At 40.6% G+C, this 13,158-nt stretch overlaps 1 protein-coding gene across 2 annotated transcripts in view; it reads left to right on the top strand.

Moving 5' to 3' along the window:
• The window catches only part of hdgfl2 (HDGF like 2), a 173,373-nt gene that overhangs the window by 139,837 nt on the left and 20,378 nt on the right, over positions 1-13,158 (top strand). For both annotated transcript variants that reach the window (XM_041204825.1, XM_041204826.1), the window contains exons 4-6: positions 3,745-3,891; positions 8,560-8,679; positions 9,374-9,445. In XM_041204825.1, coding sequence (XP_041060759.1) covers positions 3,745-3,891; positions 8,560-8,679; positions 9,374-9,445 — 339 coding nt within the window. The remainder of the gene's footprint in view (positions 1-3,744; positions 3,892-8,559; positions 8,680-9,373; positions 9,446-13,158) is intronic.

Genomic DNA, 13,158 nt, shown 5'->3' on the forward strand with positions numbered 1-13,158 from the left:
AGAAACTTCCAAACGCATTTATTAATGAACCTCTATAAAATTAGACCTTAAAACTGCAGTATACAATAAAGACCAGTTTGGTTAGCACCCCTGAAGTTTAAGAGTTAAAAGCACCACCTATTGTGATCCAGTTGTATAGACCTAAAGATTCTAGGTTCAACCACATTGAGTTTGTTGATATAAAAACAGAAAATATTAGAAATATTCAGCAGGGAAAGCCGCATCTGTGGAAAGAGAAACTGAGTTAATTTTTAAGGACTGTGACCTTTCTGATGAAATCGATCTACATGTGAGTACGTTTTATTGATTTTTAAAAAAAATAAACATTGGTTTTCGATTTGTATCACATTGGTGGCAAGGACGATGGAAGCTTGAGTTAAGGTCAATGTCTGAGGGTCCTCAGTCACAGCAAGGGGCAGAGCTATAGTTAGGTGTGGCAGGCCCAACTTTATGAATGGATGGTTCTGTGGGTGGGCAGGAGCATCACCCAACTTGGACATGGAGTTGGATGGTCTGAGGTAAGCATGCAACATTGCCATGAGAATCAAACTTTGAGGATTCTGCTAAGTATAATGTGTAAGTTAAGTTTTGGCTTTACATATTAAGAGTGTACATGTGTGTGATTATACATACTAAAACTCTTCTTGCAATCTGATTTCCTGTGGGCTTTCTTCATTATAAATTATTCCACCCACATTTATCATTGCAGTAGCATCACTGGCAGTAATGCATAATTGCAGCATGAGAAGTTTTAGGCAATTTTCATTGTAAATTTTGGCATGAGAATTTATAATTGTAAATATTAAAAATAAAGACAGAATGCATAACTTTCAAAAGGTGGCTCCATTTCATCTAAAAATCCTGGTTCAATTGCTCTCCAGCCTCTAATCCCACTTCATTTGAAGACTACACTTGGTCTTGATTCCCCATGTGCATTCCACAAGTGGCTATCGAGACCAAGGTTATAACATTTTTTTAAAGAGGAAATCGATTAAGTATTTCAAAAGGAAAAATATAAAAGCAGTGGGTATAGGGGAGGATTAGAATAGACATTTGGGTGGATTTTATGGTCTCAATAGTGGCGGATGCTGAGAAGTTCGACGCTGTTGAGGACTGCAATGGGACCGTAACAAGACTGTAACTTCCGGCATCACACTTGTGCCAAAAATGGGAAGTTGTGGCATGCTTCAAAGGGCTCTAGAGGAACTCTCGCCAATGGACCTGCTAAGCTACTTTGTAAAGCGACAGGGACCTGTAATTCGTCTCACTTATTTATCTCCCCCAGTTCTTATAACTGCCATTTGTTTCCCCATTCCTTAATGTTTTAGCTTCAAAATCCACATTGCCATTTACAAATATCTTACTGACTACTTTGCCTCAAGCTGCCCTACATTTTTCAAGTCCCTTCCTTCAATCTTGTTTTCCACCCTCTGCTTTTTTGAGTCAATCCCCCTGCATTACCACAGTTCTTAGCACTTTCAAAAGCCTCCCAAAAACTTATGACATTATCCCTGTTTCAAGTCATAAGATACTCACCACTTACTATTTTGTGGTGAAATTCAGACCTTGGCAGAAATATTGGGCTGTGTCACTGCTGAGTGAAATATGCATTTTGGTTTCTCTTTATTCTTTCATGGGATGTAGGCATCGAAGGCAAGGACAGCATTTGTTAACCACCCCTAATTGCCGTTGAACTTGGTGCCTTGCTAGGCCATTTCAGAAGTCAGTTAAGAGTCAACTGCATTGTTGTGGATCTGGAGCTATAGGTAGGCCAGACCAGGTAAGGATGGTAGATTTCCTTTCCTAAAGGACATTAGTGAACCAGATGGGTTTTTACAACAATCAAAGTTAGTTTTATGGTCACCATTACTGAAACTAGCTTTATATTCCAGATTTATCTTAACTTTTTAAATTCATTCATGGGATGTGGATGTGGACGTCACTTGCTAAGCCAGCATTTATCACCCATCCCTAATTGTCTTTGAAAAGGTGGTGGTGAGCTCCCTTCTTGAACTGCTGCAGTCCATGTCGTGTAGGTACACTCACAGCACTGTTCGGGAGGGAATCCCAAAATTTTGACCTAGCGACAGTGGAGGAACAGCAATATATTGCCAAGTCAGGATTGTGAATGGCTTGGAGGGCAGCTTCCAGGTGGTGGTGTTCCCATCTATCTGCTGCCTTTGTCCTTCTAGATGGCAATGGTCATGGGTTTGAAAGGTGCTGCCTAAGGAGGTTTGGTGAATTCTTGCAGTGCATCTTGTAGATGGTACACACTGCATCCACTGCACGTCGGTGGTGGAGGGAGTGAATGTTTGTGGATGGGATGCCAGCCAAGCAGGCTGTGTTGTCCTCGAGCTTCTTGAGTGGCATTGGAGCTGCACTCATCCAGACTTTGGGGAGCTGGGAGGTGAGTTACTCGCTACAGGATTCTTAGCCTCTGATCTCTTATAGCCACAGTACTTATGGCTAGTCCAGTTCAGTTTCTGGTCAATGGTAACCCCAGGATGCTGATAGTAGGGGATTCAACGATGGTAATGCCATTGAATGCCAAGGGGCAATGGTTAGATTCTCTCTTGTTGCAGATGGTATTAACTGGATTTGAATCTGTGTCCTCAGAGCATTAGTCTGAGTCTCTGGATTACAGTCCAGAGACATTAGTTCAATGCCTCCATATCTCCTGCAGGTGTATTTCAAAACCATGTCAGTTCAATTGTTAACTAGTATTATATGAAGACCATGGAATGATGCTGGGGGAAGATAATTTTTCTGTACCAGGGTTAAAAAAAAGGCAATGTGTATGCCTTTAACTCTAATTTTGATTATCAGCTTTATTTAATTGTGAAAGATACCTTTAGATATTTCTTTGTCTTAATTCAGATATCAAAGCTGAGTGTGGGGGATAGGCAGTCAAGTTTTGCCTAATAACTGATTCTTTAGAAAAATTTCAGTTGCAGCAAGTATTTGACAAGTCATGGCTAGTGGAATACTCGAATTACACTTAATTACACAGAACTCTGTTGTACAATAATTTAGCTATGTTTTATTGTATTGTAATGTACTACAGCTTTGTGGGCTGGTAGTTGTACAGTATAATAATTCGCTGTTAATGTAGCTTCCACAAATGACTCCCCTGTGAATAGCTCACTGAGAAAGTGTCTGATGTAATGGATATCAATCAAGTGACTTAGGCATCATGTGGAAATTCTATATGTAACCCAAAGATAATAAACCAATGTTTATCGAAGGTACCTTATCTAAAAGTACCATAGGCACACAAGACCTTGCTTTGCTTTACAGGGGGGCTGAGGGCTTGTGTATGGGAGCTGACCTTTGGGTTGCATGCAAGATAAAGTTTCTGGGGAAACCTTGGCTTGTAGCACCAACATCTTATTCCCCTTAATTGCTACTGTGTCCTCTCACTAAACTCCCCACATCTTTCTTTGAAGACATCCCTTAAAATCTACATCTGACCAAGTTTTTAGTCAGCTTTCCTAAATATCTCCTTTTTCAGCTCATTCAATTTTTGTCTGATTTATGCTCCTTTGATGCACCTTGGGGATGGTTTACAATATTAGAAGTGCTACATAAATGTATTTTGTTTGTTTATACTGCTTTTGCAGGGTTGTTGGCTGGGTGTGCATTTTCCTTGAACATGAAGAGAATGAATAAATAAGAAACTGCAACTTTTATTTTCTATTGTGCCAAGATTTGGTAGTTGACCCCATTTCTAACTCTTTTATTTAGCCATCAAGCTCCTCAGACAGTGAAGTCCCAGAAAATGAAGTGATCCCAGGAAGTGGGGCAGAAGTGGAGAAAGAAGCAAGTGATGTGGAATCTGACAAGGGCAGCATTGAACAGAGTGGAATCAAGAAGAAGCCGCTCCTTGCAAAGGTACACCCTTACAAATGAGGCTGTTGTTGGTCTTTATGCTTTTTTAGATATCTAGCCTTGTTGAGAATGAAGCTTGTCTTTCTGCCCCATCTCCCCCTTCTCCATATTATCCCCATCTTTCCTGAAGATGCTGATTCTTTCTGAAGTATGGTTGCATTTTAACTGTTTGCTCGAGCATCGTGTCAGCTTGTCTCACAGGTAGTATGTTCACCTGAGTTAGATGGTCAACGGTTCAATATCAACTTAAGCTAGGGTGACATTTCAGTGCAATCCTAAAGGAGTGTTTGTTTGTCAAAGGTGCTGTCTTTCGGATGAGGGATTAAACCAAGAACCCACTTGCTTGTTCAGGTGGGTATGAAAGATTTCACAACGCTTTTCAAAGAAGAGCAAGGAATCCTAATGGGCCAAAACCTCAATCAACATCACTTCTTTAAAAAAAAATAGAGTAAATAACTAATCATCTATGTCATTGGAATTTGTGGGACCTTGTATGCAAATTGGCTGCCACTGTTGCCTGCAAAATAGTGACTACGTTTCAAAATATTTTAATGGTGAATCATTTGGGATATTCAAAAGATGTGAAAAGCCTTACGTATGTGGGAGATCTCTCTCTCTCTCTTTCTTTGTGCCTCTCTCTGCCCGCCTCTCTCTGTCTGCCCCTGTCTTGCTCATGCTCCCTCTTCCTCTCTCTCTTTGAGTTCTCCTGTGACCAGAATACCAGGACGATGGTATGCATTCTTGTGATTTCTGAGCAATTCTTATTTTGGTTGCAGCTTTCCCCCAAGCTAAGTGGAGAACTAATAGGAAGGCTATTGATTTGCAACTACTCCTACAGCCCAACTTAGAATTTGGCTCTGAGGCCCAGTTTTAAAGTTCACCTATCTATTGATATGCTGTCAGCAGCAGCTGCATAGTACTCTTACTGACAACAGCACATTATCAATAAAAAAATGCCATGAAATGTTTCCTCCAGCGCTGTGTAATTAAGGGATGGTTTAGATGCTTTTGCTATTATTTGCACTGTTACAAACAGGTACCGTTATATTCTTTGTTATTTATTCTGTAAAATTGCATTGTTAGTGGATTAATGGCTCTATTAAACATTAATGCTGCTGTCGTCCTAAGTAATGTCATGCAATTTCAATTGTGTATTAATACACTATTGGCATAATGAAGCAATGGTTTAGAGTCCCTCAGCAGTAATGCTATAATTAAAGCTGGTGAATTACTTTGATGCATAAGACCCAAAACAACATATTGGATATTATGAACTTGGACATGGGGCAATATTTTAGATGTTACGACATTTCTTTAATCTTTTATAATGAAAATAATTCATATTTATATTAATGGTCAATGAACAGAATTTGGTCTCCATGAGGAGTTTGCATGGCTGGTTGGTTGTAGGGGAGGGGAGTGGAAATTAGGCTGATGGGGGGGTCATGGTGTGCAGGCTTGATGGGCCATGCTTTTTCTGTCCTTCATTTTTGTTATGTTCAAATTTCAGGAGTAACCTGTACCATGCAGTGTTCCCTAACATTTAACTCTCTAACATCTGTAACTTCCTCTGATATTGCTTCACGACAGTAACTTTATTTATAATGGAAGGCAATCCAAATTTAAGTTAAGATTGGATAGAACAACATTGACATAGAAGTATCGTTGGGGTTACCACCCCAATTTCATGGTGCTAAATATGAATGTATTTGGTTTGTTTATTGTCACAAGGATTACAATGAAGTATAATGGTGGCCCTGTAAAATATTGGTATTGTGCCCCATTGAACTGTTTAGGAAACATATACCCAGGAACTCCGCTATAGAAATAAGAGGCAATGCTGGAAATAAGCAGCTGGCCTAGCAATACCTGAAAAGGCAGGTTAGCATTTCAAATGTGGACACTGTATTAGAACTGGAAAATGGAAGATGAGCTGCTTTGTAGAACTGAGCAAATCAAGAGGATGTGGGAATATGCCAGCTATCAAAACACTATTAGGGCAAAACTGCAACCAAGTTTAACAACCTGTGAAAGGATTTTTAAAAATAAAAATGGACAAGATTGGAAAATTACATCAACAACATGCATTTACATATTGCCTTTAATGTAGTAATCACCACAAAGCACTTTATAGGAACTTTTCAAAATAAAATCTTGGTCAAAGGGGTAGATTTAAAGGAACATCTTAAAGGAAGAGAGTGTTCTGGATATTCCAGAATTGGAGGAGCATAGAGATCTTTGAGAGTTGTAGGACTGGAAGGGGTTAGAGATGGAGAGAGACTTGGCCATAGAGGAAGGATTTTAAAATTTTAAAGTACTGTTAAGAAGTGTCTAAATTTTAACTTCAGGGCATGTTTGAATTTTGTCAAGTTTCCCACCCAACAGCCAGTCTGATTGACAGGCTCGCTGTTTGCCTGTTGAGAAGGAAAATCTTCATTAAGGTTTAGTGATAGTGGGGGGAGAAGAAAGAGTAGTGAAGAGATCACTGAGTTGGGTCAGACAGTTTGCAAGGATGGATTTGCAGGGTTAGTTTTTTATGCCTGGAAGAAACACTCCTGCTCTGATTGGCCCACCAGCAGTGCTGTAGAGGCACTTTACTTCTGGATCCAGCCCAGGTAACCCCTCTTAACCTACCAGGTTTTCTGATGCCCGGAAAACCGGCCAATTAGTAGTTAACAATAGAAAGAGTGGATCGGTCAACTGCTCTCATATTGGCTTCGTGAAAGCCAGAAGTGGGCTGATTTGAAAATGTTAACTTTTTAATTTTCCACTCAAAATTACTTCCAACACCTTTCAATAAACCAGTGTAGACTGTCATCAACAATGAATGAAGACCATTCTTGGCTAAGCCCAAGATGTTTGTCAGTGCTGGGTCTTTTTTATTGACTGACCCCATATGAACATACGATTAGGAGCAGAAGTAGGCTGTTCGGCCCTTCAAGCCTGCTGCGCCATTCAATAAGATCATGGCTGATCTGTTTGTGTTTTGAGTTGCACATTGTCATCAACCCCTAATAACTTTTGATTCCCTTGCCTAACAAGAATTTATCTATTTCTGCCTTAAAAATATTCAATGACCCCCATCTCCAGCACCTTCTGAGGTGGAGAGTTCCAAAGTCGCACAACTCTCAGAGAAAAAAAATTCTCCTCATCTTTCTCAAAAGGGCGACCCTTAATTTAAAAAAAAAACTCCCTAGTTCTGGACTCACCCACAAGAGAAAACATCCTTTCCACGTCCACCTTGTCAAAGCCCATTCAGGATACTATATATTTTAATCAAGTCACCCCTCACTCTTCTAAACTACAGTATAAATTAGCCCAGCCTGTCCAACCTATCCTCATAAGACAACCCGCTCATTCCAGGTATCAATCTAATAAACTTCCCCTGAACCACCTCTAATACATTTACATCCTTCCTTAAATAAGGAGACCAAAACTGCACACAGTATTCGGGATGTAGTCTCACCAATGACCTGTATAACTAAAGCATAACATCCTTTTATGTTGAATTTCTCTCTTAATAAAAGCTAGCGTTCTATTGACCTTGATTATGTGCTGTACCTGTGTACTAACTTTTTGTGTTTCATGCACTAGAACACCTGGATCCCTCTGCACCTTGGAATTCTGCAGTCGTTCTCCGTTTAAGCAATACTCATGTTTCCCCTTTGACTCACATACAAATGAACAGTCTCACGGCTAACATGGTACCTAATTAACACTTCAGTGGCCAAGTTCACCGACCTGTTTTCATGACTACTGGTTTATGTTGAGTCAAAAATATTGCACTTAACTTTATATTAAAAAAACTTATGAATTAAACAAATTCTGTTCAATCAAAACCCAAAATGCTCCCAGGGTCAAGCAAGACCTTTGCTTCCCAAAATAGATTATTGGTAACAATCTGGTTCTATATTTCAAAGGGGACTTAACTTGAACAAAGTCCCACAATACCCCTAACCTGGTTTTTCTCTTAACTAGGCAGCAAAGAAATAAATAGCCTGATTCATTCAAAGTGAATTTCTCAAATATAGTTACAATTTTAGCAACCTTTTTCAAATTAAGATTATCATTCTCCAGTCCCCAATATGATACATTGATGGTACAGAGCTATCCTTTGGGCAAACAAGATCCTCTCATTTAGGATGTAATATATATTGTGTGGGGCTTGAAGCATTGTTTCCTCACCTTTGCAGTATACCATTGGCCCAATTTAGCCCTTTAACATTTTTTTAATGGGTTTGCATATTGCTCTCAAAATTGAATCAAAAATGAATATTAATATCAGAAATCAAACTTGCATGGAGTTCCAATCTGGCTGTATTTGTCTAAAATATTAGAATTACACTGTTGTTTTGTAGCAAGATTTTTCTGAACCATTTAATATAAGAAATCATTCAAGCAAAGCAGAAGCTGAGAATTTCTGAAGGAATGGGGATTTTATTGGAAAGGGTAAGTTTTGCAGCCAGTATAAATAGTACTTTCCAGTCTTTATGTATTTACCAGTGGGAAACTAATGAAAGCCTGTCTAGAATAGCTCACGTTGTAGTATTTTTACCTCTAATTCAAGTTCATCAAAGCTGCCTTTTTTTTAAAGCAATAAATCCCAACCAGCAGCAAACAAACGCTGATCAATGGAAAAAAAATTACATTTGCTCTTTTCTAAATCTGTAGAAACCACCTCCAAAACGTGCTCGTAAATCAAGTGATGAAGAGGAAGAGGAAAGTGGCTCCAACTCGTTGGAAGAGAATTCTGAAGCAAGTTCTTCAGAATCTGAGAAAAATAGTGACCAAGTAAGTATAAACACTAAATGTTGATCCTCTGAAGAGAAAAATACTAAAAATGAGTTTCAACCTTTTCCCATTTGCGTACAGTTTTTGCAGAATAAAAGAAATAGGAGCAGGAGTAGGCCACTCAGCCCTTCGAGCCCGCCATTCAGTGAAATCATGGCTGACCTTACACTTCAACATCATTTTCCTGCACTATTTCTGTGTCCCTTGATGTTTTTAATATGTGGAAATTTATCAATGTCAGGATGGGATTTTCCACACTTGCCCGCCACTGCGATCTTCCAGTCCTGTCGCAAGTCAGTGGACTTCTATCTGGGGCACCACCTCACCCGCAGCCCATCCCACCTGCAACAGGGCCGGAAAATCCCAGCCTCAGTCTTGACAGTCTCAGAAACATCAATTGACAGTCTTCTCTCTCCACCCACCCCCTGCCTCCCCCACCATTTCAATCTACGGTGGAAAGCTGTCCTGATGGCACACTGAATTTATTTAGTGAGCAGCTAAAGCTATACAGGCCAGAAAGGTCTCAGATTTATCCTGGTTTGTGGTGAACTAGTTGACTGCTGCTGAGATGATACTTGGTGCTTCAGAGTTAGTGAGGAAGAATCTGTCCACTTTGAATATACAGCAACCAAGGTCAGTCCCCAGGGCAGCCGGCGTTAAATCTTTTTGATTTGTTTCACGTTTCTCCCTTTAGGAATTCACGCTAGAAAAGAAAGTAATTTCCAGAACACCTCGGCGAGGCCCTGCAGCTGGAAGGAATAAAAAGGTAATTGGCATTTTCAATGTGGTGACTGAGTTGCACTATATTAGTGTCTGGTTGTGAGAGACTAACTGAGCTCTCTTGATAGAAGATTGGAAAATGCCTGATTGATTAATGATGCAAAGGGCCTAATTGATTAATGACCCAAAGGTGTAATTTTCCTGATATAATGAATCAATTCAAAGTCCCAGTCTTTATAAGTTTAAGTTCCTCCGAAGTATAAAGTAAAGGAATTTATTTATTTGCCATTTAGCCACATACACATTTACCAGTCTACGCAGAAGGCTTTTACTTTTATGATCGAGCTTGAGAAGCCAGAGTGGATTTCTATTGAGATAAAGAAAGTGTTGTTAAGGGATAGGGTATTTTTTTACAGAAGTAAGCACTCTTGCTGATAGAGGTGGGTTTTGAAGCTCCCAAACAAGGCACCAATGTTATGCATTAATTTTCAGTATGAGGGTGCATAAGTGATGGACAAATGTCTTCTAATTTCCACTTCAAAAATCCAGCAAATAACTTCATTAGATGGATGTTCAATTTGCCCCAAAAATGTTTAATACCTATCTGTCTTTTTAAATATTTGTTTCACATTTTTCACTAATGTGAAGCAAGTCTTTTCTCCATTTCACAGAATCTCACAGCACAGAAGAGGCCCTTCGGCCCTTCGAGTTTGCAACGACATTTGCTTTTAGATACATTGAAAGAAAATTGGATCATTCATTCCTTCTGTCCTGCTCTGCCATTCAGTTAGATCACTGATGATCTGTGCCTCAACTCCATTTTCCTACCCTTTTCTCCATATCCTTACCTAACATATCTATCTATCTCTGCATTCAAATCTCTACTTGTTCATTAGATTTTTAGGAGTTTGGAGTTGAGGAAAGGGAGGGAAAGAAGAAATCCATATTTCTACTATATTTTGTGTGGAAGTAGTACTTGCTCATTTTGCTTCTGAATGACCTAGCTCTAATTTTATGATCATGTCCCCTTATTCTTGATTCTGCCACAAGAGAAACTAGTTTTAGACTTTGATTCAAAAGCAGAATTTCTAAATTTGTGGATGATTCTGAATTGAGAAAGATAGTCAATACTGAGGAGAACTGCACAAATTATTAAACTTGCAGAATGGGCATATAAATTAGCAATTGAATATCAGCATAGATAAGTGTGAATAACTGCATTTTAGTAAGGAAAATAAAGAGGTCACATATTACTTGGAAGCTAAGAATCTCGATGGGGTAGAGGAGCATAGGGATCTGGGTATACGAATACACATTTCACTAAGTGCTGTAATGCAGGTCAATAAAGCTATAATAAAACCAAACCAAACACTAGGGTTCATTTTCTAGAGGGATAGAATTGAAAAGTAGAGAAGTTATGCTAAAATTGTATTGAACCTTGATTACACTAGAATATTATGTACATGAATGGAGGCCGTATGAAAATGATGTAGAGGCACTGGAGAGAGTGCAAATAAGATTTACAAGGATGACACCAAAACTGTGCAGTTAGATTTATCAGAGGAGATCAAACAAACTGGGCATCTTTTCTCATGAAACGAGAAGGCTGAAGAATGACTTAATAGAGGTCTTTAAAATTATGAAGACATTTGTTAGAGTACACAGAGTATTTCCATTTGTGAGGAAGAGCTAACTAGAGTCTTATCAATATAAGATTAATCACCGAGACATGAAATAGGAAATTCAGAAGAAAAGCTTCTTTAACTACAATGGTGAGGCTGAAGCTTGTTATGCCACTCTGGTGTCCTCTTTGACCTTGATTTGAGCTTCAATCCTGTACCCTGTCTATAACCAAGACTTAATGGGCCTGAACTTCCTCAGAGTGGCAATTGGCATCGGATGGCCACTCCGTACCCAATTTCTTAGATGAAATTTTTTCTCAGCCTGTCTTGCCCAACTTTCCGACAGGCCGGGTGCAGTGCGTCCCTGGGGCCTAGAGTGGTGCTGCTGAGTCGAAGGGTAGGTTTATAGGTGCTTGAAAGGTCAAGGAGAAGGTAATTGGATAGGATTTGGTGGGGGCGCGGTTGGGGGTTTGGGACGTGCAGGTCAAGGTTGGGGGGAGGTCAGCTGTGGGAAGGTCAGTGGGCGGGGATGTTTGGACCTCTAGTAGTGGGAGGGCTGGTGGGGACAGGGTATCGTGCCTTGGGGGAGAGGGGGTTGTGCCTCAGGTTGGGTCGATCCTGGTGGCGGGGTCAGGTCAGACCTGGCCTGTGGGGAAGTGGGGGGGGTGGTGAGAGTGGGCCTGGAGGGTGAGGGGCGGGTGAGGGGAGAAGAATCCTTGTCGGGGTAGGGATGGAGGAGTAATTGGTGGAGGGGGGGGGGTGAGTTTTGGGGGCTGGTGGGTCAGGTGAGTCGGGGAGTCCCATGTGGGGGTGGGGGGTAGTCCTCTGGCATGTGGGGAATGGGGATTCCCTTGGGTCTGTAAATAGTGACCCAGAAGTTAGAAGTGATTTTAATCCTTTTAACTTTTTCTGGGTAATTGTTGGTGTAACCCATTCAGAGCTATCCGAAGTTTGCAATTTAAATTGTATTTTCGGATGGTTGCCAATGCGGGTCAATTGCCCAGGGAAGCTTGCACTTCTGGGAACTTCTGAAGGGGATTCCCCAGTGCATCTCTGGGCTACCACCCCCCAAATGCCAAAACCATGCCAGGGAGTTCAGATGTTACGGCCCATTACTGTATCCCTAGGCCTTATTCGCACTTGCAGCTCGGCTGTTTCAAAATCATGTGCTTGCTTCCTAACCCATATTAAACTCTTGCTGATCTCAACTGGCTCCCTATGCTCAATGCAGCTTTTTTTATTCTTTCATGGGATGTGGGTGTCACTGACAGGTCAGCATTTGTTGCCTATCCCTAATTGCCATTGAACTAAGTGCCTTGCTAGGCTATTTCAAAGGGCTTTTAAGGGTCAACCACGTTGCTGTGGGTCTGGAGTCACATCTAGGCTGGACCAGGTAAGGATGCATGTTTCTTTCACTAAAGGACATTAATGAACCAGATAGGTCTTTATAACAATCAATGATAGTTTCATGGTCACTGTTATTGAGACTAGCTTTCATTTCCAGATTTCATTAATTTAAATTCCACCAGCTGCCGTGGTGGGATTTGAACCCATGAACCCAGAGCATTGGCCCAGGCTTCTGGATTATTGGTCCAGTGACATTACCACTGCATCTTCCATAAACTTGCTCCACCATCTCTCTGTAATCATCTTTAACTCTCTCTGTGTCTCTGAACCCATTCGCTTCAGCTGTGGCCTCCTATGCCAAGGAACATAGGAGCAGGAGTAGGCTGTTTAGCCCATCGAGTCTGCTCTGCCATTCAATATGATCATGGCTGATCATCCACTTCACTACCTTTTTCCCACACTATCCCCATATCACTTCATGTTGTTGGCATTTAGAAATCTGTCAATCTCTAATTTAAACATACTCAATGACTGAGCTTCCACAGCCCTCTGGGGCAGAGAATTCCAAAGATTCACAACCCTCTGAGTTTAAAAAAAAAATCTCCCCTCAGTTCAAAGTGGCTTCCCTCTTATTTTGAAATTGTGTCCCCTGACTCTAGACTCCCCAGCCAGGATAAACATCGAAACTGCATCTACCCAATTTATCCCTTTATTGTAGGTTTCAATGAGATCACCTCTCATTTTTTTGAAACTCCAAAGGATATAGGCCCAGTTTCCCCAATCTCTTCTC

This window comes from Carcharodon carcharias, chromosome 14 (assembly GCF_017639515.1).
Source record: "Carcharodon carcharias isolate sCarCar2 chromosome 14, sCarCar2.pri, whole genome shotgun sequence".
Lineage (NCBI taxonomy): Eukaryota > Metazoa > Chordata > Chondrichthyes > Lamniformes > Lamnidae > Carcharodon > Carcharodon carcharias.